We start from the raw sequence: 27,830 nt of genomic DNA, 5'->3' as shown, positions 1-27,830 counted from the left end.
CATAGTTCCTTCATGCATGTTACACTCCAGCAACGACTGTTAGTAGAAATAGCTGCTAGGGCTGCACAATATGTTAATGTTTTTTTTTTTATAGTCATCATGAAATCAACTGGTGCAATAAACACATTGCTTCATATCGCAAAAGAAACTTTTGCGTTAGTTGAAAGAAAATTGCAAAACTGCACTTTGAAATGTAACTGTCACTCTTTTGTTAGTGGTGCCTTTTATATTCAATTCAATGCTCAATTTGTAAATAAAAGAATGTTGGAAATGTTCCATTTCATTTGTTTTAAATTCAACAAGCAAGTTGTTGCTTTCAAGCGGAATAGTGAAAGCAGCAGAATTGCAAAAGTGAGTACACTTTAATAGGTTTATTTATCGCAGGTAATATCGTTATCGGGAAATTCAACATTATCAGATATCGCATATTTTCCTCATATCCTGTAGCCCTAATAGCCGCCTTCATCTTTCTCCTGTCCCATCATGTGGTTGGCTATGTCTGAAAATGGGAATTTCATAATTTGCGATCCAGTAATTACAAATCGGTGATGTTATAACCATATGGCTTATAACCAGACTCAAACGGAATCTGCAGATTTTTGTTCTAGTTTTCAGTGGTGATGCAGAATGAAAATCTAGCGGATTCCGCGGATTGTTTTGTCTACCTAGGGTAAAGATGTGTTAACATTAAGAGTTTTATTTTTATTTTTTCATTTGTTTAAAATCTGTGGAAGATTCAATATCCTATAGATCTGCAAAAAGTGCACAACAGATGAGGACATTGGTTTTACCCGAGACCAGGGTGGTGTTGTAAGTCTTATGTGTGTAGTGTGTGCACATGTGTATGGTAGTGTTGGGTTGCCTCTTAGCAAAAGGCTTTTATTGTGAAAGGTCAGAACAGAAGGGGTGAAGAAGATGTAATGCCATTGAGAATGTGGCAATAAAGAGTTAGTAGTCTAGGTTCAGACTACAGAGCCTTCTTGTTATTATTGTATTACCTTCATAAGTATAGGCGCTCGGCTACAGTAGTATATTTAATATTTAAAAATTCTAATCCTGATAACAAAACCCATTTTACTAAATCAGATCACTGATTACTGTAATTTTAACAAACATTACACATACCTTTATTGAAACCTAATTGCATATCGGTCTGTCTGTACAAAAGGCTCAGGAGCAGTGATAGGCTCTTATCTTCCTCAGCTGCAGATAACACAGATGCTTATACTGTATTCACATGAGCAGTCTTTGCAACAGTTTGTGGATTTATTGATGGTTTGATCTATTAGACCTTTTTCACACACAATCTCTCCTTAACAGCTGTATTTCCCTTTATCTCCCATTCTACTGCAAATCCAGGCATCAAAGGGTCTTCACGGTCAATGAGATATGCAAAGAGAATAACTACTACAGTTTTCCCAAGTCCTTCACTAAAAAAAAACTAACTATTGTATATCATTACATACTCACTCTTCACCTTCGATAAGAATGTAAGTACGGTCAAAATAAAATACCTCACTGAAGAAAAGTAAAACAAGAAGATCAGCCAACAAGAAGATTTCAAAGAGCAGATATAGCTCAGGAGCTTTTGTTCTTAAAGAAGCAACATGTTGCAGCTAATGGTCTAAGAAAAAGTGTTTAGCATCCTCTAAATTACCCACTGGATTAAATTAAATAGCTTTTTTCTCTAATGACTAATCTATTGCTATGGTTGCTTTCTTTTCAGCACTTTGCAGTTTTATCACCTCACTAAGTGCAGTACTAGAAGAATACAAATAAGGAACCATGTATTAGAAGTTATACAACAGAATTTCTATTACTACTACTACTACTGATATAGACAAACATTTTAAACATTATCTTTTCTAACTCATATTTCTAACTTATAAGTGTGGTCACCCCTCTTCAACATTCTCTGTGCTCAGCTCTTACCTTATAGAGCTTTAGTGCTGCACTGTAAGAGCACCATTTCTCTATAGGGCCTCCAAAAGTGGGCAGGCAATAACCTAATTCACTGCCGTGCTCAATCAATGACGCACAATGACTTTTGCTGGGAATGCACAGTTCTCCATCATGCAGAAGACAGCTTCAAAGGGGCTCCAAGCAGAAAGGACCTGCACCACCCTTCCGCTGAGGCCCAATAGGACAGTGTTCCTGTGATGGTGAACTGTTTGAAACTGTGTGGGCACAAAAATCCATCTGCTTCCAAACATCAACCGCTGTTTGACATAAAGGGTGAAATGCAACATGTTGCACACAGTGACAGGGTGTCCTTTGAGAGAATCTCACTTGAGGTTTCGTCTGCGCCATGAACAGTACATTTAGAGAAACATCACAAGCTCCCTACAATTGAATGTAATTTAATACAACAACGCTGCCATCTACACCTACAGCCTGACCAGGGTTGCTGCACACTTTTTGAAATCAATCGCAATATTTTTTAGGCCCACGACAGGGAAAACGTAATACTCTTTCCACAGCAAAATTAACGCACATTAGGGCTGAGCATTAGGTTTGAAATTTACTTGAAAATATTTATACGGATATTTTTCTATGTAACAATCATATGTTACACTTTACAAAAGACAAAACAATTGATTTTTATTATTACAATTTAAATTTTTTTTGCAATTGCTAATTTCGACAATATTGTGAAAAACAATAAGGCTGTTCTTGTGGTTCTCTCACTCAGACTCACTCACACTAATAGGATATACACATCCACATTAAGGGACATACACGTTACAGTATATCTACCTTTCATTCAGCTCCAGCTAAGCGGTCACCAAATTTAAAGTCCGCTCCTTTCCTTTATGTCGTTTATGTTAGGAAAAGCACAGGTGTATTCAAAACCATTAATGATGGCTGCATTCCACTTAGGAGAGGTCCTGGTATTGTTCATGCTGACTCACTGAAATATCTTACTGGGACACTTGATGGAATTGAGCCATCATTAAGGTTATCAATTTCAGCTGTGCTTTTCCTACTATGACAAGTCAAAATGTCTGCTGTGAAAAAGGTCCAATGGCAGTTGCAGCTCTGCACTCAAAACATTATTATCCAGATTCTAGGAACTATCAGTAATACAATAGGGCTTTTTGTTTTCTCTGAAGCCCCCTGGCCAACTGTCTTTAGCTTCACATCATCCACACTGGTTTTTGTACTTCTTTAATCCTGTTACCTGGAGACCTACCATAATGAAAAGTAAGACTTTAAGACGTTTCTAAGGATCTGTGGGAACCATGTCTGACAGGAAAAACAGAATATTATAAGGTTCACAATGGTAGGGTTACCATATTGGATTAAGTGTTCAGGCTTTTGTGTCAAGCTCCTGTGAGTTCATCTAATGCCACTTCTCTATTACGTTGCAAAGCTCTTGAAAGGGTTCACTCAATTTAATGTGTAGATTAAATGCAGAACATTTTGCTGGTCGGTACAGGGCCCATTCAGGGCTAATACGGATTACATAAGAGCCAGAAAAGGAAATGCTTAATGGTCATATGGCTTTATAAGCCAGCATGATCAGAGCAGACATTCAGGCAATGACACATATAATGTAATGCTCTGGACTTTCCTTTTACAACAGTGTCCTTCCAATCAGACAGGCATTAATTACATTTAGGGGATCAATGTATCTGGCCTCGAAGCAAATCACAAACTATTAATTATGGCTTGCGTAATATTTCCAGGGTACATCTCATAACCGAGCATAATTTACACTGTATTTATATTGCCCAGTAAAGCCATGAGGGAATTAAAAAGCTTGTGTCCTTAACATCTAATGTTCTGTATGAGTGCTTTTTGTTGAGTCAATCATATTGATAGATAGAGGACATCTCTCTTTAATAATAAAAAAAAAGTTTAAAAATGATGTGACATCACAATCCAGATGAATAAATCCCTGTAACCATAACGAAATCATCCCTGCAATCACGTTATTTGGTTTGGTTTGGTTTGACCAGCTATCATACTGTACCTACTGACAACAAATCTGAAAGGAGACAGATAAAATTGGTTCTTTATTTTGTTCCAGCAGTTGAATAACACACAATAGCGACGGATGAATAAACTTGAGAAAATATGTCTCACAAAGATACCTAAGTATAGCTCTGTTTCCCGCTGCTGTAAGAGAATCTAGGGCAACCGGTGCACTGTCCTCGTCTACTGTATAAGCCTCACAGTGCATCAGGCCATTAGATCCAAGCTATTCTACTGCACTGACATGACTAATCTTCAGCTACCTTCTGTTGCTGTGACAGAATTGTAAAATATGTTTCACTGCAGTCAATCAGCTCAGATATGATGCAGCACTTTATAATGACCTGCAATGAAATGAACCCAGGTTTCTGCAGTTAAATACCAAATCCACCCTGTGGATTCAGTGTGTGCATCCCATCACTGATAGAATTAATAAGTCTGGGAGTTTGCTAATACATCACCACGACACAATTGGGACATTATAACTGGACAGTCAACAATTTTTCCTCACCTTTACTATTAAAGTCCAAGTTCTACAGCTACTTTGTAACCTTTGTATGTTATTGCACTGTACAACAGGTAAACTATATCAATACTCAAATTAAATATGTGAATAGTGAATAGTTAGCGTTTTGAAGTGAATTTTTGTTGCTGCATATTCATAGATTCTGGATTGTTCAAAGAAGGAGAAGGAGTAGTGTAATTCTAAGATTTCTTTTTACCAGGTTGACTTTTGTGTGGGGAAACAATAGACACACATTTGGAATTCTATCTGTCTTAAAACATGCCTGAAATTTACATTGTACAGAATCTGACAGTTGTTCAGGTTTATTAAAAATAAGTAATAACCACAATGTTGATAATCTTAAAGAAAATGTCCACCTAAACATCCTAGCAAAACGAGACAAAATATGTAGATTTTAAATATAGGAAATATTGTTCAGCTTTTGCCAACTCAGGCTGTTAATAATGGTCAGGTAATCTACACAATATGCATATGTGGAAAATGAATAGAGTAAATTGGGTATTTCAGGCAAAGTAACTACAATATGGCGAGTGAGTCAGAGGTAATGAAATACACTCAAGTAGCCTAATACTTTTAATATATTTTCCTTCATAAAGGTGTCCCTATTTATATTACACTATATATTCACACTGTCTTCCTGTCTCTACAAGAATTGATTTCAAATTACTACTGTTGGTTTATGAAGCACTGAACAGTTTAGGGTCAAATATGTCTGATCTGCTGCTACATTATGAACCACCTAGTCTCGCATTGCCAGACCTTCCTCCACAGCGCTGCAAAGGAGGGTCTGGCTAGTCCACACAGTATTCCGGGATGGAAGGTTTATTGGTATTTCTTTAAACCAATCAAAATCATCATGGGCGGCGCTGGGAAAAGCTGCGGTGCCTCTGCAAAATAGCCTCGGGAAGGAACTTGTTTTGGTGGAACATGTCTACGTTCAAAAGTTGTTTTAGTCGTGCAACAGAAAACTCAGATTGGACAGATAGTCTAGCTAGCTGTCTGGGATTTTGGCAGCAACGGGGCAATCCCCGAAGTGGAAAGGCTGCAACTCTCAGTTCTTATAAATCAGGGATGAAGACTTTTCTGTTCGACGCTGCCTTTTTTAAGTAATTGTTAATGCACTGTCACCCTTATTATTGTTATCACTTCATAGCTGTCTTGTTCTATCTTAGCTGTTTTTATATTCTCTTTAACAAATGTTTTTAATTGCGCTTTCATGTTTTATATAAAGCGCTTTGAATTTCCTTGTTGCTAAAATGTGCCATACAAATAAAGCGTCATTGCCTTGCCTTGCCTATATTAATGAGGTTAGACTAAATATTAGAAGCACCTCTCGTTATAAGCCAAAGCAATTCAACAGCACCACAAACTACAGCCTCTGAAATGACCATAGAATCAACAGATCTGTATAACAAAAACTCAATAGAACAACCTATTTTTCACAATACATTTTGGCCCAGCTAGATGTGAGCCAAACCGAAAAGATGGGACACAGTTTTTCCAACTGTAATTACGCAACACTCAAAGCATTTGGCAGATTTGCTGACTTTGAACTCCGAAATTCCCACAGAACCAGAGAGTTTGCATATTCAAACCTGTGAAACAGGTTGTTGTGAGTCGGGTAGCCTCCTCTGAAAAATGTAATCACAATGATTGTTTTGCTTGATTTGCTGAACTCTATGATGGCTAAGGAACTTTTTTTGCTGACTTTTTTAGGGCAGAGATATAAGACTCTTTCTATTAAACAAAAGCATGTCAATAAACTATACATGTCTGACCCTTGATGTGATTCTCTTTTTCCATTGTGGCCCTTGGTGAAATTGAGTTTGACACCCCTGCTATAAGAGGTCACAGTAGGGTCCGTTATTGGTACAGACCTTATATGAATTCTGTAGTCTAAACTGCTGCTCTGTGGCTCACCAGAACTCTGTCCAACTGTTCAGTGAAAGTCACATACAAGAGCATGGGGCAATAAACATAGGAGATAAAAATGATCAAGATCTCTGCTGGCATTACCTCCACAAAACACAGGCAGACACAGATAAAGGGGGAGGTAAATCAGTGGAGCGGGCATGTTGTCAGTGCCAGCCTTCACTCCCATAGCCAAGAGAAGCCAGAGCAGTCAGGAGACGTACACAACATTAGAAAGGTATAGCCGCAGTTGCTTAACTATTACAAATTCAGAAGTAAAAGAAAAGAATGAGAATCAAGCTGGAACCATCTTGCAGCATTCATCCAAACCACCCTTGTGTATTAAGACTAAAACCGCCATAGCCAAGTTCTTTAACTTTGTGGTTAACAGATTTGAATGAATCCATCTTGGGGAAGCTATGTTTCTCTCCTGCCCTGACTTTTCCAAAATGCCTTTCTACCCATTCCTATATTGACATAATAATAAAATAACATTTATTCAAACAACATTTAATGGTTGTTTTTGACAAAAAAACACCCATTATTTATTAACGTTGGTACTCTCCTCTGCAGCCAAAATGACGCATTTGCATGATGGCCGTACACGCCCAGTGAGACAATAAATGGAACACTAATTTGCACACCAATATTCACTCACATGTACATTATAATCCCACTGAGGTATGTAGGCCCACAGTATTCATCCTTTCATATGTGTAAAATAACAGAAATGAAAGCAAAACTAATCACACTTTCTGTCGGACTATAAAAGCTGTGTTCTATGTGTGCGCCAAGCGCTATAATAATAATAATAATAATAATAATAATAATAATAATAATATAGGGAATGCAATTTATGTGAGTCATTTCAACAAAATACTAACTTTTCTAAATGGTTTTATTTTAATTGGCTGGTGTGGATGTACGTAATCAGACGGCAGGTGGTGTGTTGAACTGGAAGACTTACTGCACACGGGAGAGAGGGAGAGACAAATATAAATGAGGAGGGAACTTATTGTCGTTCCTTCCTTAGATAAAATTTGATAATGTAATACTTTGCAGCGGGATTATATTTACCATTTAGTTTACATGAAAAAATACAAATGATGAAATTGATAATGAATTTTTCAGCATTTGTTTCATGCTTTTTAGGTTTTCACGCTGCCGAGCACTCAAAACAGCTACTCAAGATTCATGATTCAAGACTCAAGATTCAAGACTTAAATATTTTATTTGCAAAATGGAGCCAACTAATTTACCAAAACAGCACTCATCTTAGTGTTCCTCTGCGGTACTTTTGCTTCGCCATGGACTATTATTTAATCGGGTGGCAGCGTGAACATATTTTTTCTAGAACTAAACTTAGCACAAAAAGTAAGGACATTTGTGTTTGGTAGATTATTTCTCTGTGGTAACAATGCTTGTTGGCAATAAATCCATTCAATCAATGCAATCCCATTCTTCAAACAGCATTTGTCGCAAGTCAGCCAACGTGGTTGTGTTGGTCACTCTGGCACGAACAGCAAGCCCAAACTAATCCCACAAAAGTGCTGGCAGGCCATTCCATCCTCTCCACTCCCACATTCTGGAGGTAGTCTCTGATAAACCCCGCCCTGTGGGGGCGAGCGTTGTCATCTTGGAGGATAGAGTTCGGTCCCAGACTATGGAGATATGGGATTGCCACTGGTTGCAGAATCTCATCTCTATATCTCTCTGCATTGAGATTGCCTTCAATGATGACAGGCCTTGTTTTTCCAGTGAGGGAGATGCCGCTCCACACCATCACACTGCCTCCACCAAAAGGTGTTACTCTATTGGTGCAGCAATCAGCATAGCGTTCTCCGCATCTTCTGCACACTTTAACCCTACGATCCAACTGCCGTAAGCAGAATCATCCAATCCATCAAACGAGTCAATGGCAGAATAAGCAGTTTGGCAGTGGCAGAGAAGATTTGGCAAATTTTTCATGGGCGCAACCCACATACTCAGCGCTGCTGCGCATCCCACAAATGCATGTTTCTTACAAATGGGGCACCATTTAAAAGGGAACTAAACAGGCTTTCCAATGGTATAACATTTATTGCCAAAAAGCATTGGGCCTCATTCACCAACCGTTCTTACGAATAAATGTGTTCTTAAACCCTTCTTACGAACTTTTTACGAAGATTCTGGCATTCACTAATGTTTTCTTAACTTGGATTTGTTCTTAGCTAAGAACAAAATCTACGAACACTGAAAAGCACTCTTACGCACATTTGAGTGATGACAATTTGCTCCAAATGATTGCTTACTGCATTTTATTTAATTCTACAGTCGTTTACAATGATAGTATTGTACTGTAATGTATTTCTGATCATTTGTTGAAAAAGAAATCATTATGCAAAAAAAACACTGCAATTTACATCAGCAATTAAACTGATTAAATCTTGCGTTATTTGGTGATTGATTGCTATTTATAGGGCCAAAATGCAGTGGTAGAATGTAACAAAGTACAAATTCGTCCTAACTGTACTTAAGTAAATTTTTCACGTATCTGTACTTCACTTAAGTAGACTCAATAGTGCATAGCCTACTTTTGACTTTTACTTTGTTACATTTTGCAGCAATTATGTCTACTTTCTACTCCACTCCATTTCTACAATGTTCCGTTGCATTTTCTGATCAGTTTCTCCCCTGCCAAAACGTCTTCCTGACCGTCACATGTTTGTCTCACCAGCAAAGTTTGGTTGCCGTAGATACTGTATATATGGGGCACCGCCGATCCAAGCCGGCTCCGGTGCTCCAGAGCCCGGGCGCAGCACCGCTGGCCCTCGGTAATACAGCCCCCGGTAAAAGTGAAAATGAAAACGTTTGTTTTTATTATTCCCGTTTTTAAATCAAAGTTGCTATATCTATTTCTCTCCATCGTTTACTCCTCCGCCAGGCTGTGTAAGACGCGTTCATATCTTATTTATTTGGCTGGAATTCTTCACATCTCCCCATGTCCGCTGCTTCACACACTTTATTTGCTTACTTGCATGGTTAAAGAAAATAAAATACATCCATGAATAAAACCAACCGCATTCCGATTCTAACAACACATTTCCGTTTTATGCTGGTTAGGATAGGAACTTCTTTTAAAAGCTAGGCTTTGTTTGTGGTAGTGGACACCTTCTTCTCTTACTAAAGTAAATATGTCTCTGGTTATTTGTACTTTTATTTAAGTACTGAGATTCAGTACTTTCTCCACCGATCACCGATCTCCGAAAACCTGTCTCCCAGGAGGTGCACAAGAAGTGTCATGTCCTTATATGGGAATTTGCGGGGCGTTTTCTTATGCTAATTAAGAACAACTGGCACGCGCTTTCAGTTACGAAGACGTGGGATTCATCAATCTTAAGAACACAGATGCGAACAATTCTGCTGTTTAATAACACGTTTAATAATCACTTCTTAAGAACATATTTAAGATATTGGTGAATGAGGCCCATTGTTACCACAGATAAATAATCTACCAAACACAAATTTCGTTACTTTTTGTGCTTTAGATAGCACATTTTACACTGCTAAGAGTATACCAGTTTTCTGTAGGTTCAAGCTGGTAAATAAAAAAAAAAACTACCTGAGAGACGGAGAGTGATGAGGCGTTAATAGCTCATCAGCACAAACAAAACTCTTCAGCATCGAATTTAGAGGAAATAATGTAGTACTCCTAAAGTGGTGGTTCTAGTCTTAATAGATAAATCAACAAAAATGAACAAATGATAATGGAAGGGAGCAATGTTAACAGCATCAACAACACAAGGCAATTTTCCTCTTTTTGGACGTGGTAAGAGTTCAGCAGAGACTGAATAAATTTGCTCTAATGCGTGTCAAATCAGTAGCAAGTAAAACCATTGTTCAGCCCATGTGGGAGCTGGTCAGCAGCAAAGTTGCAAATAAAATGATATTGTTTTAATCCACAACTCAAGTCAAATTTGGGAAGAAACTGAAAAAGTTGTGTTTTCAAAGGAACCAAATCATTGCATGATGAGACAAGAAGCAATCTTCCAGGCTGGTCTAAATCTATTCTAGTATGATTCACAGTCCTGCCCATAGGAACAATTATTGCACTATACATCTTCTTATCTTCCTCATCAGAGCATTTTCATTAGGAACAGTTCAAGATACTAGCTAATTCCAACCTCATATAAAGGCCTTTGTTCAGATTTGTGTATTAAAATCTTTGGAGGATAAACTTTGAAGTGACATTTAATCTGTTCGCCAATATTCACTTAGTTAACAGGAAACTTGGAATACTGAGGTCCACGGAGCATGCATGCATGCCTGGAGCTAAATATACCGTGCGTACACGTGCTTCCAGATATATTTTTTTTGTATATCATGGTTCATGCTTTCAAATTAAAAAAACTTTTTATCTTTCCTGGAAGGAATAGGCTTGTGTCATGCTATCTGTTGTGGACCTTTTGGCACCGTCTGCCTCCGACTCACTGTAACAACTGTTGCAGAAATTAAATGTAGAGCGAAGCCTAAGGGTCAGGCGTCTGTTGGCATTTAGATATAATAGTAGTAGTATAAAGGTGGTGGGTTCGCGCGTGCATGTGTGACGTCATCACACGCACGCGCAAACCCACCCTGTAATCTGGTCATATGAGCGTGCATGTAACGTCGCGGGTGCCCGTTGGTACTCGCGGTCGCCATCTAGTGGCCGAATGTGGTACTGCATCTAATCGTTGCTGGTACTCGCGGGCGCCATCTAGTGACCGAATATGGTAGTGCATCTAATCGTCGAAGCTGCGCGCGCATACCGCGAACGTAATGATGTCGCGGTCGAACGTCGGCACACTGCGAGCGCCATCTAGCGGCTGAATATGGGAGCGCATCCCGTCGTCGAAACTGCGTGCGCATCTAGCGGATGTGATGACGCAGCGGTCGAATGTCGGCACACCCGCGATAGCCATCTAGTGTCCGAATATGGGAGCGCATCTCGCGAACGTGGTGACGTATGTAGTGTGGGCGGCCGCTTCACCACTACAGGGGTCTGGTGCACTTGAGCGGAGGCGGATTCTCACAGACGTAGCTATACACGACGGAGGACATTCATAGTGCGTGTAGCACCCTTTTTACCACGTTGCGTTTTTCCGCAACAAAAGGTCATCTGGAGTTTGTCTTATGTTTTGGTGAAAAACAACTAGGGATCGTTTCTCAGCAGTGCCCTCTTTAGCCTTTTTGTTTACTGCTATTAGGCTCTTTAAGATGTTTTTTAGCTAGTCTGGTAACTAGCTTGTTTCCACGTTTTTTTTCCACATCAAAAGCCCTCTGGTGTTTCACTTTTTAATTCTTTTTTCATCGCTACCTACAAGTGGTAAGTAAAGCTTGTGTTTAAGAATGTTCAAAGCTATTTAATTCATTCAGTCATTCATGAATTAGCTAAAACTTTGATCGTGTGTTCGTAATGCTGGTGGGTTGTACCACATGACGCTAGTGTTAAAAAAAAAAAAAAAAAAAAAGTTGTGTTAGACCAGTAGCTAGCTTGTAAATGTGGGGTCTTTTGTTGTGAGTGTTAAATCGTCATAAAGGGGTTTGGTTTGTGGTGTTTAAAACCCTTGTTTCAAGACGGGGTCTGCTCACTTTTTTACCTGCATTTTGTAGCTACGTGGCTAGCTAAAACTTTCCCTCGTTTTCTCAACAAAGTCCTCTGAAGAAAGAGGATTCGGTTCTACAGCAATGGCTGCATTTGGTGAGTATATTTAAAAAAAAAAAAGAAGCTTATTGTAAGGTATTTAATTCATTCAGACATTTGTGACTTAAAAACGTTTTTTTTTTTTGTGTGTTATAATGTAGTTTGCATCATTAGGTGATCGTGCAAAGAGCTGGGATAACGTGGCTGTGTTAGTTGACGAAACTATTAAACCACAAGGTAAAAAACTTATAAATATATTATACACTACAGCATTAATTGATTTAGTACTGTGTTTTCATTCATTTTGTTTTTTTTTTTTTAAAAAGCTCCGTGTAGCCCATTCCTACAGACCCCAACACGCCAGAACATTAAACCAAAGGCCACTCTAATAAGGAATAAGAACACAGCAAACAGGTATTTACGGTTTATTTATCTCTTTCAGTATGTAATATTTATTACTGTTTAATTTATCACTGTGTTTGTAGCCATCTAATATATATATATATATATATATTTTCTTTTGTCTAGACAATCAGCCCCTGAACAAAGGATCCGCAAGGGCGAGGGCTACTCGCTCTCCCATGTGGCTGAAATCAATCCTGTTGAAAGACCATGTGCTTCGATGCCCCTCTGTGAAAGCTGCTACGCCTAACGTTCGCCATCGTAAGCCTAAGAAGCAATTTATTGAGGTGAGTTTAAAAGGAAAGCAGTAAAATAGCGTGTTGTATTTAAAAAAAAAAAAAAAGATTTTTTTTCTAATCTAATGCTAATTCCAGCCTGTGAAGCCATACACGACCCGGTCTCCGCCCAAAAGTAGCCCCTTCCTTTGTTCCGGTCTCGTCTTACCCGACCACTGTATCTTATGATAGTAACACAGCAGCTGAGGTGAGAAAACCTTTTGTAGCTAACAGAATATATTTACATAGTGTTGTAAAAGCTTTTTAAATAAAATGTATATATTTTTAAAAAGGCTTTTTTCCTTTGTTTTAGCAACTAAAGGCGACGGAAGACTTAGTTACATTGTATTTGACGCCTGAGGACGATTTCACACAGTCACCCCCATGGAGCAGATACGTATGTCCACACAAGCCTAAGAAGAGATCTAGGAAGAGATCTATTGAGGTGAGTTTAAAAGGAAAGCAGTAAAATAGCGTGTTGTATTTAAAAAAAAAAAAAAAATCTAATCTAATGCTAATTCCAGCCTGTGAAGCCATACACGACCGGTCTCCCGCCCAAAAGAAGAAGCCCTTCCTTTGTTCCAGACACGCCTTACCCAGACACTGTATCGGGTGTTCCTAACACCACTGCAGAGGTGAGAAACGCATTTGTAGCTAGCAGAATATATTTACATTGTGTTATAAAAGATTTTTAAATAAAATGTATATATTGTTAAAAAGGCTTTTTCCTTTGTTTTAGCAGCTAACGGCACGCAAAGACTTGAGTCCTTGCATCGGTCGTAAATCTAGTACACCAACGCCCTACCAGCCACCAAGTGTCTCCATTGAGAGGGAACAAAAGGATTCCCCTTTACAAAAGGCACCTGAAGAGTCCTTGCATTGGTCGTCTAGTACACCAACGCCCTACCAGCCACCAAGTGTCACCATTGAGAGGGAACAAAAGACATCTGATGAGGTGTGTGTGCTTGTGTGTGTGTGTGTGTTGTGTGCTTGTGTGTGTGTGTGTGTGTGTGCTTGTGTGTGTCTTTATTTAACCAAAAATATTTTGTTATACCTCTAGACAATCCATGCCATAGAAGTAGGCGAAGTATCCGAAGACACCGGACTAACAGCGACAGCCCCTACATCACGCCAAACAAATCGTGAAGCTACAGGCGAAGGGTCTGAAGACACAGAGCTAACAGCACCCGTCCCTACATCACGTCAGACAAATCGGGGAGCTACGGGAGAAGAGTCTGAAGACACTGGACCAACAGCAACACAGCTTACACCCCACCAACTGTGTCAGGCTGCTTTGCAGGAGGACCCTGAATATAATGTAGGTGAATACCTCTTTAACTGTATCTATAGCACCGAGGAAGGCACCGATTATGTCAGCTGTATACCACACACCTCTGTTATAACTGTGGTAGATAAAAAGTGTAACAGTGCTAATACCGCCATAACCACTCCTGTAAATGTATTAGAGGTTAACGTTCCATTCCTTGATAAGCAAACAGTACCTAATTATATTACTAACAATCGGTTTGAACAAGGTGGGGCACTAGGAGGTCCTGAGCAGTTAACATTACTTCAGAGTGCAGAGTTTTTGAGTATTGTGTTAACACATCCCCTCAACAACCTGCAGTCGCTGACCCTTATAAACAAATACAATCAGAATTAGCCGAATTACGAAAACAAAACAATGGTCTTATGAATAAATTAGATGTCTTGCAAACAGCTAACACACAATTGACCGGTTTGGTCACAGACTTTGAGCTGCGCTAGCCATTCAGGCCAGTGCTAACACGCATTTGGTTGATATGGTCACAGGCTTTGGCACAGCTATTGCCTCTCATGTCAGCTCTCTCAATTCAATGCTTGATCCTATGATAGTATGCCTTAAAAACACAATGAATATGACCCGCAGTAAAAAAGTGTTAAAACAGTCTATAGTTTGTGCAAAATAAAAAAAAAAAAAAAAAAAAAAATGTCATCCCCACCCAAAAAAACAAAAAAATCTGAACCCCTAGGGGAGTGTGATGCTCGTATTGATGAGGAACTAGAATGGCCGTGCAAGGGCGATTACACAAGAGCAGTAAACAATCCTCAGGATTTTGCACGATTGTGTGCAATGCATGCAAAAATATTGAAGCATGGGCCCGATCTATGCCTCGCGCTAGACCTAGTGAAAGCAACAGTGAGAAAAACACACATCAGATAGACCTGCTCCTGCGCAGTTGTCACATAATGGTCCTTCAAGCGTATATTCCAGCAATACACAGGCCAATACAGACTCTATACAATCATCAAATACAGACCCCACAGGCATAGATCAGAGTAATAAGAGACCATCATGTTTTCCAGTGTTCAGCCCTCAAAACGATCTTGTACAGATGAGCAGACTGGTCCCCAACCGTCCACAAGCGCTTATAGACCCCCTCCATCACCCTCAGAAAATCCTCAGGGTAGTTGCAGTGTGGTGCGGGCGGGTTTCTAAGGTAACATCTGAAATAGCATCCAGACAGATACCCCTTTTTTTAATGCTGCTGAATTTCGTCAAGATGTTGACTTGCTAAATATTGATTTGACGGATATTGGTAGTGTTCCTGAAAAGGGTGTATAGCACCCTAACAGGTTTAATAGAGAGGGCGTTGGGTAATGCAACACAGGACAGTGTTTTAAATGTTGAGTTAAGGGGTCCCGCCGTAGATGTCCCTATCCAAACAATGTTGAATTCAAGCGATGGCTATAACACAGACACATTTCTGGAGCAAGTAGCACAGGCGATGCAGAGTAACGATAATTCACTGACCGAAGACTCTTTAGAATTAATTGTGACAATAGCGCGCAATATGTCGGGAGGGAATGGTGGGGGACGTCGAAAACTAGGAAGCATTGGTTACGATCAAATATTGTCAGAAAAAGGTAATGCTTTGTATAATCCCAAGAATAACGCTGGTAACGACAATCTCTGCTTTTCTCTCTGCCTGGCACATTATGTAAACAGCAGATTGTCGCATGATGAGAAGATGAATTATGCCAAGCAGCTGCATAGTGATTTGGGTTTTGACTACACACATAAAGTTTCGTTCTCTGATGTTGACAGATTTCAGAAACATTTGAAAATGAAAATTGTGATATTCCATCATGTAGCTGGATGTAAAAAACCCACAATCTTCAAAAAGCATACGACAAACCCGATGTGAAAACAGCGTGGTTGTATTTGCATGACGAGCATTATTATCTCATCGTAAATAAAACGGCTTTTTTTGGGGCGTCTTACGTTTGCGAGGGGTGTTACAAGACCTACCAGAACCCTCTGGGGCACCGTTGTAGTTGGGATTGTAATGTGTGTTACACTGCTTGTATACCTGACAAGACCATTAAATGCAGAGACTGTAGACGCATATGCAAATCGCAACAGTGTTTTGAAAACCATAAAAAACCCGATGGGAAACACGGGCTTATACCGTGCAATACAAACAAATATTGCGAGTCCTGTCACGCAACATATCGTGTGTCGAAAAATCCACACAGCTGTAAAAAACCTAAATGCCTACATTGTAGAGAGCCTTTAGGTGCTACTAAGCACTCTTGCTATATACAACCCGTAGAACGCAAAGAAAGTAGTGATAAGTATCTCTTTTACGATTTCGAAACACGTTATCAATGTGGTCGTCATGAAGCTAATTTTGTATGCGTTATGGATATGGACGGGCAAAAAAACTGCTACGAAACAACAAATTGCGTCGCATCATTCATTCAGAACTACAGACAGGAGAAATACAAAGGCTATACTTTTATAGCACACAATGCTTCAGGTTTTGACAGTTATATAGTTTTAGAGTATCTGGTGAGTCAGAAACTTTGTCCAACTATTACTATGCGCGGTTCAAGGGTGCTTCTGATGATCGATTCTACTTTCAATCAGCGTTGGATCGATTCGTTCAGTTTTATCCCTATGGCTCTGTCTAAAACTCCGGCAGCAATGGGGTTCTCTGATCTTCTCAAAGGATTCTTCCCCCATGAATTTAACAAGCGAGAGAATGAGAATTATATTGGACCGTATCCTGCACCAGCTCTATATGGTTATGATGCTATGAGTGACACCTCTAAGAAAACGTTCATGGAGTGGTGCGATACGGTCCATGACACACCTTTTGACTTTCGAAAAGAGATGCACAGCTATTGTGTTAACGATGTAACGGTTTTGATTAAAGCATGCAAAATATACAGAGAGGCCTTCCACGAGTGCACAGGCCTAGACCCGTTTGCATACGCTACATTGGCTTCCTCGTGTATGGGTGTATTTAAAACGCTGTTCCTTCCCAAAGACACTGTTGCTCTGACATACGAAGGCGCCTACATTAGGCAAAACAAGACATGTTCTGATGTTTCAATACAGTGGCTTGAGTATGTTGCAGACAGAGAGGGCCTTGACATACAACATGCTCTGAACAGAGGTGAAAAGTCATTCGGTCAGTTCTTTGTAGATGGCTATTGTGAAGACACGCACACGTGTTATGAATTTAATGGCTGCTTCTTTCACGGCTGTGATAAGTGCTATGCACCAGGTGAAGTCAATCCTCTCGCCAAAAAAAAAAAAAAAAAAAACACAGGGTGAGCTGCGCTCGGGAGTTCCATAACAGAGTGGCTGTTCTAAAAATAAGCATCAGCTGAAAGTTGTGGTGATGTGGGAATGTGATTGGAGACAGGCTGTGGACACTAACCCTGACGTTAAGGAGTTCATGTTAACATATGAAAAACCAGGGCGTCTCAATCCACGAGAATCCCTCTTTGGAGGCCGCACAAATGCAATGAAGCTGTACCACAAGGTAGAAAATGATGAAAAGATCAGATACTATGATTTCACAAGTTTGTACCCAACTGTTCAGTCCAAAAGAGATTATCCAATAGGACACCCCAAATAATACACAAGGATTTTGATGACATAAACGCATACTTTGGCATTGTGAAATGTACAGTAGCACCCCCCAGAGGCCTGTATCACCCTGTGTTGCCCTACCACTGTAACGGTAAACTGATGTTCCCCCTATGTGCTGCGTGTGCTGTTCAGATGAATCAAACAACACATTGCACACATAGCGATCAAGAGCGGTTGTTGTCTGGCGTTTGGGTGACGTTTGAATTACAGAAAGCCGTAGAGAAAGGGTACAAGATTGTTTCCATTGCTGAAGTTTGGCATTTCCCAGAAAAAACTGATCAGCTTTTTAATGCCTATGTTAAAACATTTCTTAAACGTAAGCAGGAAGCTTCAGGATACCCTGGACATATCAAGACGGAAGACGAAAAACAAAAGTACATAGATGACTATTATGCACATGAAGGCATTCGTCTTGATCCGTCCAAGATATGTTTTAACAAAGCTGTCAGGCATACAAATAAACTGCTTCTGAATAGTCTTTGGGGAAAATTAAGCTATGCGAAATAATATGACTACTGCTGAGCTCATAACGGAACCATCCCGCTTCACACAGCTCATGTTCAGCGACACTTTTGATGTTCGCCAGTTCTCATTCATCTCACCAGAAGTAGCGATTGTCCAGTGGAGATACACAGATGGTGAAGCATCCAGAGTAAAAGATGTGAATGTTTTTATAGGAGCCATGACCACCGCCACGCTCGCATGGAGCTATATGATTTGTTGGATAAACTGCAGGAACGTATTTTATATGTGGATACTGACAGCATTTTGTTCACAAGCAGAGACGGCGAGTGGATCCCCCCTCTAGGGCCTTATCTTGGCGATTTAACGGATGAACTAAATAGCGCTCAAGTCTGTGGGGCTCCTAACGAAGATTATATAACGGAGTTTGTTTCCGGGGGTCCTAAATGCTATGCTTATAGGACTGCTCAAGGAAATACACAAGTTAAATGCAAGGGTGTGACCCTTAATGCCTCAAATGCCAAAGTATGCGTTTATGTCATCAAAATCCTTGTGTATTATTTGGGGGTGTCCTATTGGATAATCTCTTTTGGACTGAACAGTTGGGTACAAACTTGTGAAATCATAGTATCTGATCTTTTCATCATTTTCTACCTTGTGGTACAGCTTCATTGCATTTGTGCGGCCTCCAAAGAGGGATTCTCGTGGATTGAGACGCCCTGGTTTTTCATATGTTAACATGAACTCCTTAACGTCAGGGTTAGTGTCCACAGCCTGTCTCCAATCACATTCCCACATCACCACAACTTTCAGCTGATGCTTATTTTTTAGAACAGCCACTCTGTTATGGAACCCCGAGCGCAGCTCACCCTGTGTTTTTTTTTTTTTTGTTTTTGGCAGAGGATTGACTTCACCTGGTGCATAGCACTTATCACAGCCGTGAAAGAAGCAGCCATTAAATTCATAACACGCAGCGTGTCTTCACAATAGCCATCTACAAAGAACTGACCGAATGACTTTTCACCTCTGTTCAGAGCATGTTGTATGTCAAGGCCCTCTCTGTCTGCAACATACTCAAGCCACTGTATTGAAACATCAGAACATGTCTTGTTTTGCCTAATGTAGGCGCCTTCGTATGTCAGAGCAACAGTGTCTTTGGGAAGGAACAGCGTTTTAAATACACCCATACACGAGGAAGCCAATGTAGCGTATGCAAACGGGTCTAGGCCTGTGCACTCGTGGAAGGCCTCTCTGTATATTTTGCATGCTTTAATCAAAACCGTTACATCGTTAACACAATAGCTGTGCATCTCTTTTCGAAAGTCAAAAGGTGTGTCGCGGACCGTATCGTACCACTCCATGAACGTTTTCTTAGAGGTGTCACTCATAGCATCATAACCATATAGAGCTGGTGCAGGATACGGTCCAATATAATTCTCATTCTCGCTTTGTTAAATTCATGGGGAAGAATCCTTTGAGAAGATCAGAGAACCCCATTGCTGCCGGAGTTTTAGACAGAGCCATAGGGATAAAACTGAACGAATCGATCCAACGCTGATTGAAAGTAGAATCGATCATCAGAAGCACCCTTGAACCGCAAGATAGTAATAGTTGGACAAAGTTTCTGACTCACCAGATACTCTAAAACTATATAACTGTCAAAACCTGAAGCATTGTGTGCTATAAAAGTATAGCCTTTGTATTTCTCCTGTCTGTAGTTCTGAATGAATGATGCGACGCAATTTGTTGTTTTCAGAGCAGTTTTTTTTGCCCGTCCATATCCATAACGCATACAAAATTAGCTTCATGACGACCACATTGATAACGTGTTTCGAAATCGTAAAAGAGATACTTATCACTACTTTCTTTGCGTTCTACGGGTTGTATATAGCAAGAGTGCTTAGTAGCACCTAAAGGCTCTCTACAATGTAGGCATTTAGGTTTTTTACAGCTGTGTGGATTTTTCGACACACGATATGTTGCGTGACAGGACTCGCAATATTTGTTTGTATTGCACGGTATAAGCCCGTGTTTCCCATCGGGTTTTTTATGGTTTTCAAAACACTGTTGCGATTTGCATATGCGTCTACAGTCTCTGCATTTAATGGTCTTGTCAGGTATACAAGCAGTGTAACACACATTACAATCCCAACTACAACGGTGCCCCAGAGGGTTCTGGTAGGTCTTGTAACACCCCCGCAAACGTAAGACGCGCCCCAAAAAGCCGTTTTATTTACGATGAGATAATAATGCTCGTTATGCAAATACAACCACGCTGTTTTCACATCGGGTTTGTCGTATGCGTTTTGAAGATTGTGGGTTTTTACATCCAGCTACATGATGGAATATCACAATTTTCATTTTCAAATGTTTCTGAAATCTGTCAACATCAGAGAACGAAACTTTATGTGTGTAGTCAAAACCCAAATCACTATGCAGCTGCTTGGCATAATTCATCTTTCATCATCGACGACAATCTGCTGTTTACATAATGTGCCAGGCAGAGAGAAAAGCAGAGATTGTCGTTACCAGCGTTATTCTTGGGATTATACAAAGCATTACCTTTTTTCTGACAATATTTGATCGTAACTAATGCTTCCTAGTTTTCGACGCCCCCACCATTCCCTCCCGACATATTGCGCCGCTATTGTCACAATTAATTCTAAAGAGTCTTCGGTCAGTGAATTATCGTTACTCTGCATCGCCTGTGCTACTTGCTCCAGAAATGTGTCTGTGTTATAGCCATCGCTTGAATTCAACATTGTTTGGATAGGGACATCTACGGCGGGACCCCTTAACTCAACATTTAAAACACTGTCCTGTGTTGCATTACCCAACGCCCTCTCTATTAAACCTGTTAGGGTGCTATACACCCTTTCAGGAACACTACCAATATCCGTCAAATCAATATTTCGCAAGTCAACATCTTGACGAAATTCAGCAGCATTAAAAAGGGGTATCTGTCTGGATGCTATTTCAGATGTTACCTTAGAAACCCGCCCGCACCACACTGCACACTACCCTGAGGATTTTCTGAGGGTGATGGAGGGGGTCTATAAGCGCTTGTGGACGGTTGGGGACCAGTCTGCTCATCTGTACAAGATCGCTTTTGAGGGCTGAACACTCGGAAAACATGATGGTCTCTTATTACTCTGATCTATGCCTGTGGGGTCTGTATTTGATGATTGTATAGAGTCTGTATTGGCCTGTGTATTGCTGGAATATACGCTTGAAGGACCATTATGTGACAACCGCGCAGGAGCAGGTCTATCTGATGTGTGTGTTTTCTCACTGTTGCTTTCACTAGGTCTAGCGCGAGGCATAGATCGGGCCCATGCTCGAATATTTTTGCATGCATTGCACACAATCGCAAAATCCTGAGGATTGTTTACTGCTCTTGTGTAATCGTCCTTGCACGGCCATTCTAGTTCCTCATCAATACGAGCATCACACTCCCCTAGGGGTTCAGATTTTTTGTTTTTTGGGTGGGGATGACATTTTTTTTTTTTTTTTTTTTTATTTTATAGACTGTTTTAACACTTTTTTACTGCGGGGTCATATTCATTGTGTTTTTAAGGCATACTATCATAGGATCAAGCATTGAATTGAGAGAGCTGACATGAGAGGCAATAGCTGTGCCAAAGCCTGTGACCATATCAACCAAATGCGTGTTAGCACTGGCCTGAATGGCTAGCGCAGCTCCAAAGTCTGTGACCAAACCGGTCAATTGTGTGTTAGCTGTTTGCAAGACATCTAATTTATTCATAAGACCATTGTTTTGTTTTCGTAATTCGGCTAATTCTGATTGTATTTGTTTATAAGGGTCAGCGACTGCAGGTTGTTGAGGGGATGTGTTAACACAATACTCAAAAAACTCTGCACTCTGAAGTAATGTTAACTGCTCAGGACCTCCTAGTGCCCCACCTTGTTCAAACCGATTGTTAGTAATATAATTAGGTACTGTTTGCTTATCAAGGAATGGAACGTTAACCTCTAATACATTTACAGGAGTGGTTATGGCGGTATTAGCACTGTTACACTTTTTATCTACCACAGTTATAACAGAGGTGTGTGGTATACAGCTGACATAATCGGTGCCTTCCTCGGTGCTATAGATACAGTTAAAGAGGTATTCACCTACATTATATTCAGGGTCCTCCTGCAAAGCAGCCTGACACAGTTGGTGGGGTGTAAGCTGTGTTGCTGTTGGTCCAGTGTCTTCAGACTCTTCTCCCGTAGCTCCCCGATTTGTCTGACGTGATGTAGGGACGGGTGCTGTTAGCTCTGTGTCTTCAGACCCTTCGCCTGTAGCTTCACGATTTGTTTGGCGTGATGTAGGGGCTGTCGCTGTTAGTCCGGTGTCTTCGGATACTTCGCCTACTTCTATGGCATGGATTGTCTAGAGGTATAACAAAATATTTTTGGTTAAATAAAGACACACACAACACACACACACACACACACACACAAGCACACACAAGCACACACACACACACAAGCACACACACCTCATCAGATGTCTTTTGTTCCCTCTCAATGGTGACACTTGGTGGCTGGTAGGGCGTTGGTGTACTAGATTACCACCAATGCAAGGACTCTTCAGGTGCCTTTTGTAAAGGGGAATCCTTTTGTTCCCTCTCAATGGAGACACTTGGTGGCTGGTAGGGCGTTGGTGTACTAGCGGCGACCGATGCAAGGACTCAAGTCTTTGCGTGCCGTTAGCTGCTAAAACAAAGGAAAAAGCCTTTTTAACAATATATACATTTTATTTAAAAATCTTTTATAACACAATGTAAATATATTCTGCTAGCTACAAATGCGTTTCTCACCTCTGCAGTGGTGTTAGGAACACCCGATACAGTGTCTGGGTAAGGCGTGTCTGGAACAAAGGAAGGGCTTCTTCTTTTGGGCGGGAGACCGGTCGTGTATGGCTTCACAGGCTGGAATTAGCATTAGATTAGATTTTTTTTTTTTTTTTTTTTAAATACAACACGCTATTTTACTGCTTTCCTTTTAAACTCACCTCAATAGATCTCTTCCTAGATCTCTTCTTAGGCTTGTGTGGACATACGATCTGCTCCATGGGGGTGACTGTGTGAAATCGTCCTCAGGCGTCAAATACAATGTAACTAAGTCTTCCGTCGCCTTTAGTTGCTAAAACAAAGGAAAAAAGCCTTTTTAAAAATATATACATTTTATTTAAAAAGCTTTTACAACACTATGTAAATATATTCTGTTAGCTACAAAAGGTTTTCTCACCTCAGCTGCTGTGTTACTATCATAAGATACAGTGGTCGGGTAAGACGAGACCGGAACAAAGGAAGGGGTGCTACTTTTGGGCGGGAGACCGGTCGTGTATGGCTTCACAGGCTGGAATTAGCATTAGATTAGAAAAAAATCTTTTTTTTTTTTTTAAATACAACACGCTATTTTACTGCTTTCCTTTTAAACTCACCTCAATAAATTGCTTCTTAGGCTTACGATGGCGAACGTTAGGGCGTAGCAGCTTTCAGAGAGGGGCATCGAAGCACATGGTCTTTCAACAGGATTGATTTCAGCCACATGGGAGAGCGAGTAGCCCTCGCCCTTTGCGGATCCTTTTGTTCAGGGGCTGATTGTCTAGACAAAGAAAAAAATATATATATATATATATATTAGATGGCTACAAACACAGTGATAAATTAAACAGTAATAAATATTACATACTGAAAGAGATAAATAAACCGTAAATACCTGTTTGCTGTGTTCTTATTCCTTATTAGAGTGGCCTTTGGTTTAATGTTCTGGCGTGTTGGGGTCTGTAGGAATGGGCTACACGGAGCTTTTTTAAAAACAAAAACAAAATGAATGAAAACACAGTACTAAATCAATTAATGCTGTAGTGTATAATATATTTATAAGTTTTTACCTTGTGGTTTAATAGTTTCGTCAACTAACACAGCCACGTTATCCCAGCTCTTTGCACGATCACCTAATGATGCAAACTACATTATAACACACAAAAAAAAAACGTTTTTAAGTCACAAATGTCTGAATGAATTAAATACCTTACAATAAGCTTCTTTTTTTTTTTTTTTTAAATATACTCACCAAATGCAGCCATTGCTGTAGAACCGAATCCTCTTTCTTCAGAGGACTTTGTTGAGAAAACGAGGAAAGTTTTAGCTAGCCACGTAGCTACAAAATGCAGGTAAAAAAGTGAGCAGACCCCGTCTTGAAACAAGGGGTTTTAAACACCACAAACCAAACCCCTTTATGACGATTTAACACTCACAACAAAAGACCCCACATTTACAAGCTAGCTACTGGTCTAACACAACTTTTTTTTTTTTTTTTTTTTTTAACACTAGCGTCATGTGGTACAACCCACCAGCATTACGAACACACGATCAAAGTTTTAGCTAATTCATGAATGACTGAATGAATTAAATAGCTTTGAACATTCTTAAACACAAGCTTTACTTACCACTTGTAGGTAGCGATGAAAAAAGAATTAAAAAGTGAAACACCAGAGGGCTTTTTGATGTGGAAAAAAACGTGGAAACAAGCTAGTTACCAGACTAGCTAAAAAAACATCTAAAAGAGCTAAATAGCAGTAAACAAAAGGCTAAAGAGGGCACTGCTGAGAAACGATCCCTAGTTGTTTTTCACCAAAACATAAGACAAACTCCAGATGACCTTTTGTTGCGGAAAAACGCAACGTGGTAAAAAGGGTGCTACACGCACTATGAATGTCCTCCGTCAGGTATAGCTACGCTGTGAGAATCCGCCTCCGCTCAAGTGCACCAGACCCCTGTAGTGGTGAAGCGGCCGCCCACACTACATACGTCACCACGTTCGCGAGATGCGCCCCATATTCGACACTAGATGGCTATCGCGGGTGTGCCGACATTCGACCGCTGCGTCATCACATCCGCCTAGATGCGCACGCAGTTTCGACGACGGGATGCGCTCCCATATTCAGCCGCTAGATGGCGCTCGCAGTGTGCCGACGTTCGACCGCGACATCATTACGTTCGCGGTATGCGCGCGCAGCTTCGACGATTAGATGCACTACCATATTCGGTCACTAGATGGCGCCCGCGAGTACCAGCAACGATTAGATGCAGTACCACATTCGGCCACTAGATGGCGACCGCGAGTACCAACGGGCACCCGCGACGTTACATGCACGCTCATATGACCAGATTACAGGGTGGGTTTGCGCGTGCGTGTGATGACGTCACACATGCACGCGCGAACCCACCACCTTTATACTACTAATAGTGCATGGTGGAGGTCACGGTGAAAAAAGGCTTTAACACACTTTATGGCGGCTGGGTGAATGGATACAGCGTTTGCAGCTCCTCACAGTTGCAAAGAGATGGACAGTGTGTGCTAGACTGTCTGGGAGAATTTGTTTAAAATAACTGTTTACTGTGTATTTAACTGTCCTTCCTTTTTGCAGGGACCCTTATTATCTGTCTGCTGCCAAAGCCCAAGTTGTAGCTATAATTGACTTCTTTTTCCCCCAACATGTCCCCCTCAATATAGGCATGTGTGCAAATGCACAGCCGATGTATCATCTGAGATTCACAGAAATAAAATCCCTAGTTAAAAGGAAAGGAATGGAGCCATTTCCATTACGCGCAATCAAGGGGAAATTTAATGTGAGGTGAGAAGGGACTATCTGCCCCTTCCTGATCACCATCTTTAGCCCCTAAAATAGAGGACTTAATAGGAAAAAAAAGTGAATTATAACACCCGAAACATCATTAAACCCCGCCGCAGCACCTGGGCCCCGGACACTTTGCTCAACACCGTCCAAGGCTTCTTTTCTCCAGGTCTGATGATTTACACCGGAGGGAGCGGGACAGATGGTGGTAAACACATCAAGCTGTTTCACAGGCTGCGGTCCCAAATAATTGTTCCTCTGCATTTGGCCAGGGTCACCCCAGAACGCTGCAGTGTTGTCACAGCCACCTATGCGGTATGCATCTTTTTTTTTTTATTCTGTTTGTATTGACGGTTCTGTTGTCTTTCATAGCTTTTATGGAAATAAATCATTTGACATTTGGGCTGTTTGATGCAGCCAGTGTCGGTGTAACAGCCTTTCATGTTGCATAGTATATATGATTTTTGTCTAAACTAATAATAATCATCCAGAATAATAAACATCACACGGTTTTGTTTTGTGTGAGGAGTTTATAGTCCTGCCAAATGAATGAATGGGGCTAAAATTAAATTAGAATTTAATTAAGATTAAAGACAATTCAAATCCTCAAGTTCAGACACTGTGGATTCATTAAACAGATACAAGATGCATTGCATGAATTTCTATCATCTGATATGTAAGAAAAACTAAAATCTTGATGAAGATACGAGAAAAACCGGCAGTGAGTGAGGGCTTCATCCAAATTGAGTTATTAATCCTCTTTTATCTCTTTGCCATGGAGTCTACAGATATTTCATTTAGTTCTTGTTTCAGTTTTTGAACAGAAATACTGAAAGGAAATGCTTAAAGTAACCTAAAGGGGGTACTCCAATGGGTTAAGAGACTCACACGTCTGTAGAATGTCAAAATGAAAGCACCAGAGGCCCACATATCCTGAATTTTAGATGTAGTATGGCTTTAAGCTCCAAAAACACTTGATCCTACGTTTTCCTTAGTGCAACTGGGCAGCGCATCGTCATCATCATCCGGGTTCAAACTTTAGAAAGCTCCTCTAGATCCACAGAAGACATTTTCACAGGCTGAGTAGTACTCCTGGTGGCGAGTAAACTTAACTTAATGTGTTAACATTGGTGGAGTGCCCTTTAAAGTGTGCAATGTCCACTAACACTTAGGTGGCAGAACACTATTGTAAGAAAACCGTGTTCTTGCAACAACAACAAAAAGAGTGACAAAGAGAGATTGTAGTTTGTCCAACGACGTATATAAGAGTGTGTGCAGCCTGTGGCACTGTTGTACCTAAAACAGGCCATGCTTCATTCTATAAGCCAAATGAGCACCAGTTATTTCTGCTCACCTTTTTTCCTGTTGAAGGCGCGGTTCATAGTGGAAAATGTGTGTCTCCGAGGTACCTCTGGAGTATCTGCCTATATTCCACCTGGAAAAGCAGCAGGGAGAAATTAGTTAAAAATGGCTTTTTTTCCCCTCAAGCCTTCACTAAAACAAACACTCTGAAGTTTTTTTTTCTGTAAAATATCCCCAGCCTCTGAGAGTGAGGCAATGTTCAGCTGTCAGAATGTGTTCCCATTACACTCCCCAACCATCTGAATTACAGTTGTTTACCAATGGGCTACATCATACTCATAATCTGTGGATGCTGTAATTGTAATCTTGTGGTGTTGATAACAAAGTACTCACTGTCTGTTCTGGTCGAGAGCACAGACAATATATAGGTGATGCAATCAAGTAATAGTGTTGCACAGTAAAATATAACATTGTTTACTTTGATTCGCTGCCGTGTTATTTTCTAATCTTTCCAATAGAGCTAGGGCATATTTAAAGGTCCCATATTATGCTCATTTTCAGGTTCATACTAGTATTTTGGGTTTCTACTACAACATGTTTACATTCTCTAATGTTCAAAAAACACATTATTTTTCTCATACTGTCTGTCTGAATATACCTGTATTCACCCTCTTTCTGAAACGCTCCGTTTTAGCGCCTGTTTTTTTAAGCTGCTCGGATTGGTCAGCAGT

General features: G+C 40.4%; 1 protein-coding gene and 5 long non-coding RNA genes across 14 annotated transcripts in view; 2 read left to right on the top strand and 4 right to left on the bottom strand.

Annotated features, from left to right (window-relative positions):
• gulp1a (GULP PTB domain containing engulfment adaptor 1a) overlaps window positions 1-27,830 on the bottom strand; it is a 123,062-nt gene that overhangs the window by 28,529 nt on the left and 66,703 nt on the right. For 8 of the 9 annotated variants that reach the window (XM_028590564.1, XM_028590566.1, XM_028590560.1 and 5 more), the window contains one exon: window positions 27,152-27,232. In XM_028590564.1, coding sequence (XP_028446365.1) covers window positions 27,152-27,179 — 28 coding nt within the window. In that variant the 5' untranslated portion in view covers window positions 27,180-27,232. Of the gene's footprint in view, window positions 1-27,151; window positions 27,233-27,830 lie in introns of those variants that run through there. The other variant, XM_028590565.1, reaches the window with a different exon arrangement.
• LOC114563743 (uncharacterized) lies at window positions 12,096-12,697 on the top strand. The gene is made up of 4 exons (XR_003693674.1): window positions 12,096-12,134; window positions 12,239-12,314; window positions 12,404-12,491; window positions 12,606-12,697. It is a non-coding gene; the product is annotated as an uncharacterized LOC114563743 (long non-coding RNA).
• LOC114563745 (uncharacterized) lies at window positions 12,902-13,517 on the top strand. The gene is made up of 4 exons (XR_003693676.1): window positions 12,902-12,962; window positions 13,068-13,199; window positions 13,279-13,389; window positions 13,494-13,517. It is a non-coding gene; the product is annotated as an uncharacterized LOC114563745 (long non-coding RNA).
• LOC114563747 (uncharacterized) lies at window positions 22,845-23,215 on the bottom strand. Its single transcript, XR_003693678.1, has 3 exons — window positions 23,167-23,215; window positions 22,973-23,083; window positions 22,845-22,868 (listed from the first exon to the last, which is right to left on the bottom strand). It is a non-coding gene; the product is annotated as an uncharacterized LOC114563747 (long non-coding RNA).
• Window positions 23,214-23,640, bottom strand: LOC114563746 (uncharacterized). Its single transcript, XR_003693677.1, has 3 exons — window positions 23,599-23,640; window positions 23,403-23,513; window positions 23,214-23,297 (listed from the first exon to the last, which is right to left on the bottom strand). It is a non-coding gene; the product is annotated as an uncharacterized LOC114563746 (long non-coding RNA).
• On the bottom strand, window positions 23,745-24,272 carry LOC114563744 (uncharacterized). The gene is made up of 4 exons (XR_003693675.1): window positions 24,234-24,272; window positions 24,052-24,127; window positions 23,877-23,964; window positions 23,745-23,762 (listed from the first exon to the last, which is right to left on the bottom strand). It is a non-coding gene; the product is annotated as an uncharacterized LOC114563744 (long non-coding RNA).

Source organism: Perca flavescens, chromosome 11 (assembly GCF_004354835.1).
Source record: "Perca flavescens isolate YP-PL-M2 chromosome 11, PFLA_1.0, whole genome shotgun sequence".
Classification (NCBI taxonomy): domain Eukaryota; kingdom Metazoa; phylum Chordata; class Actinopteri; order Perciformes; family Percidae; genus Perca; species Perca flavescens.
This window is presented reverse-complemented; position numbering and strand designations above follow the sequence as displayed.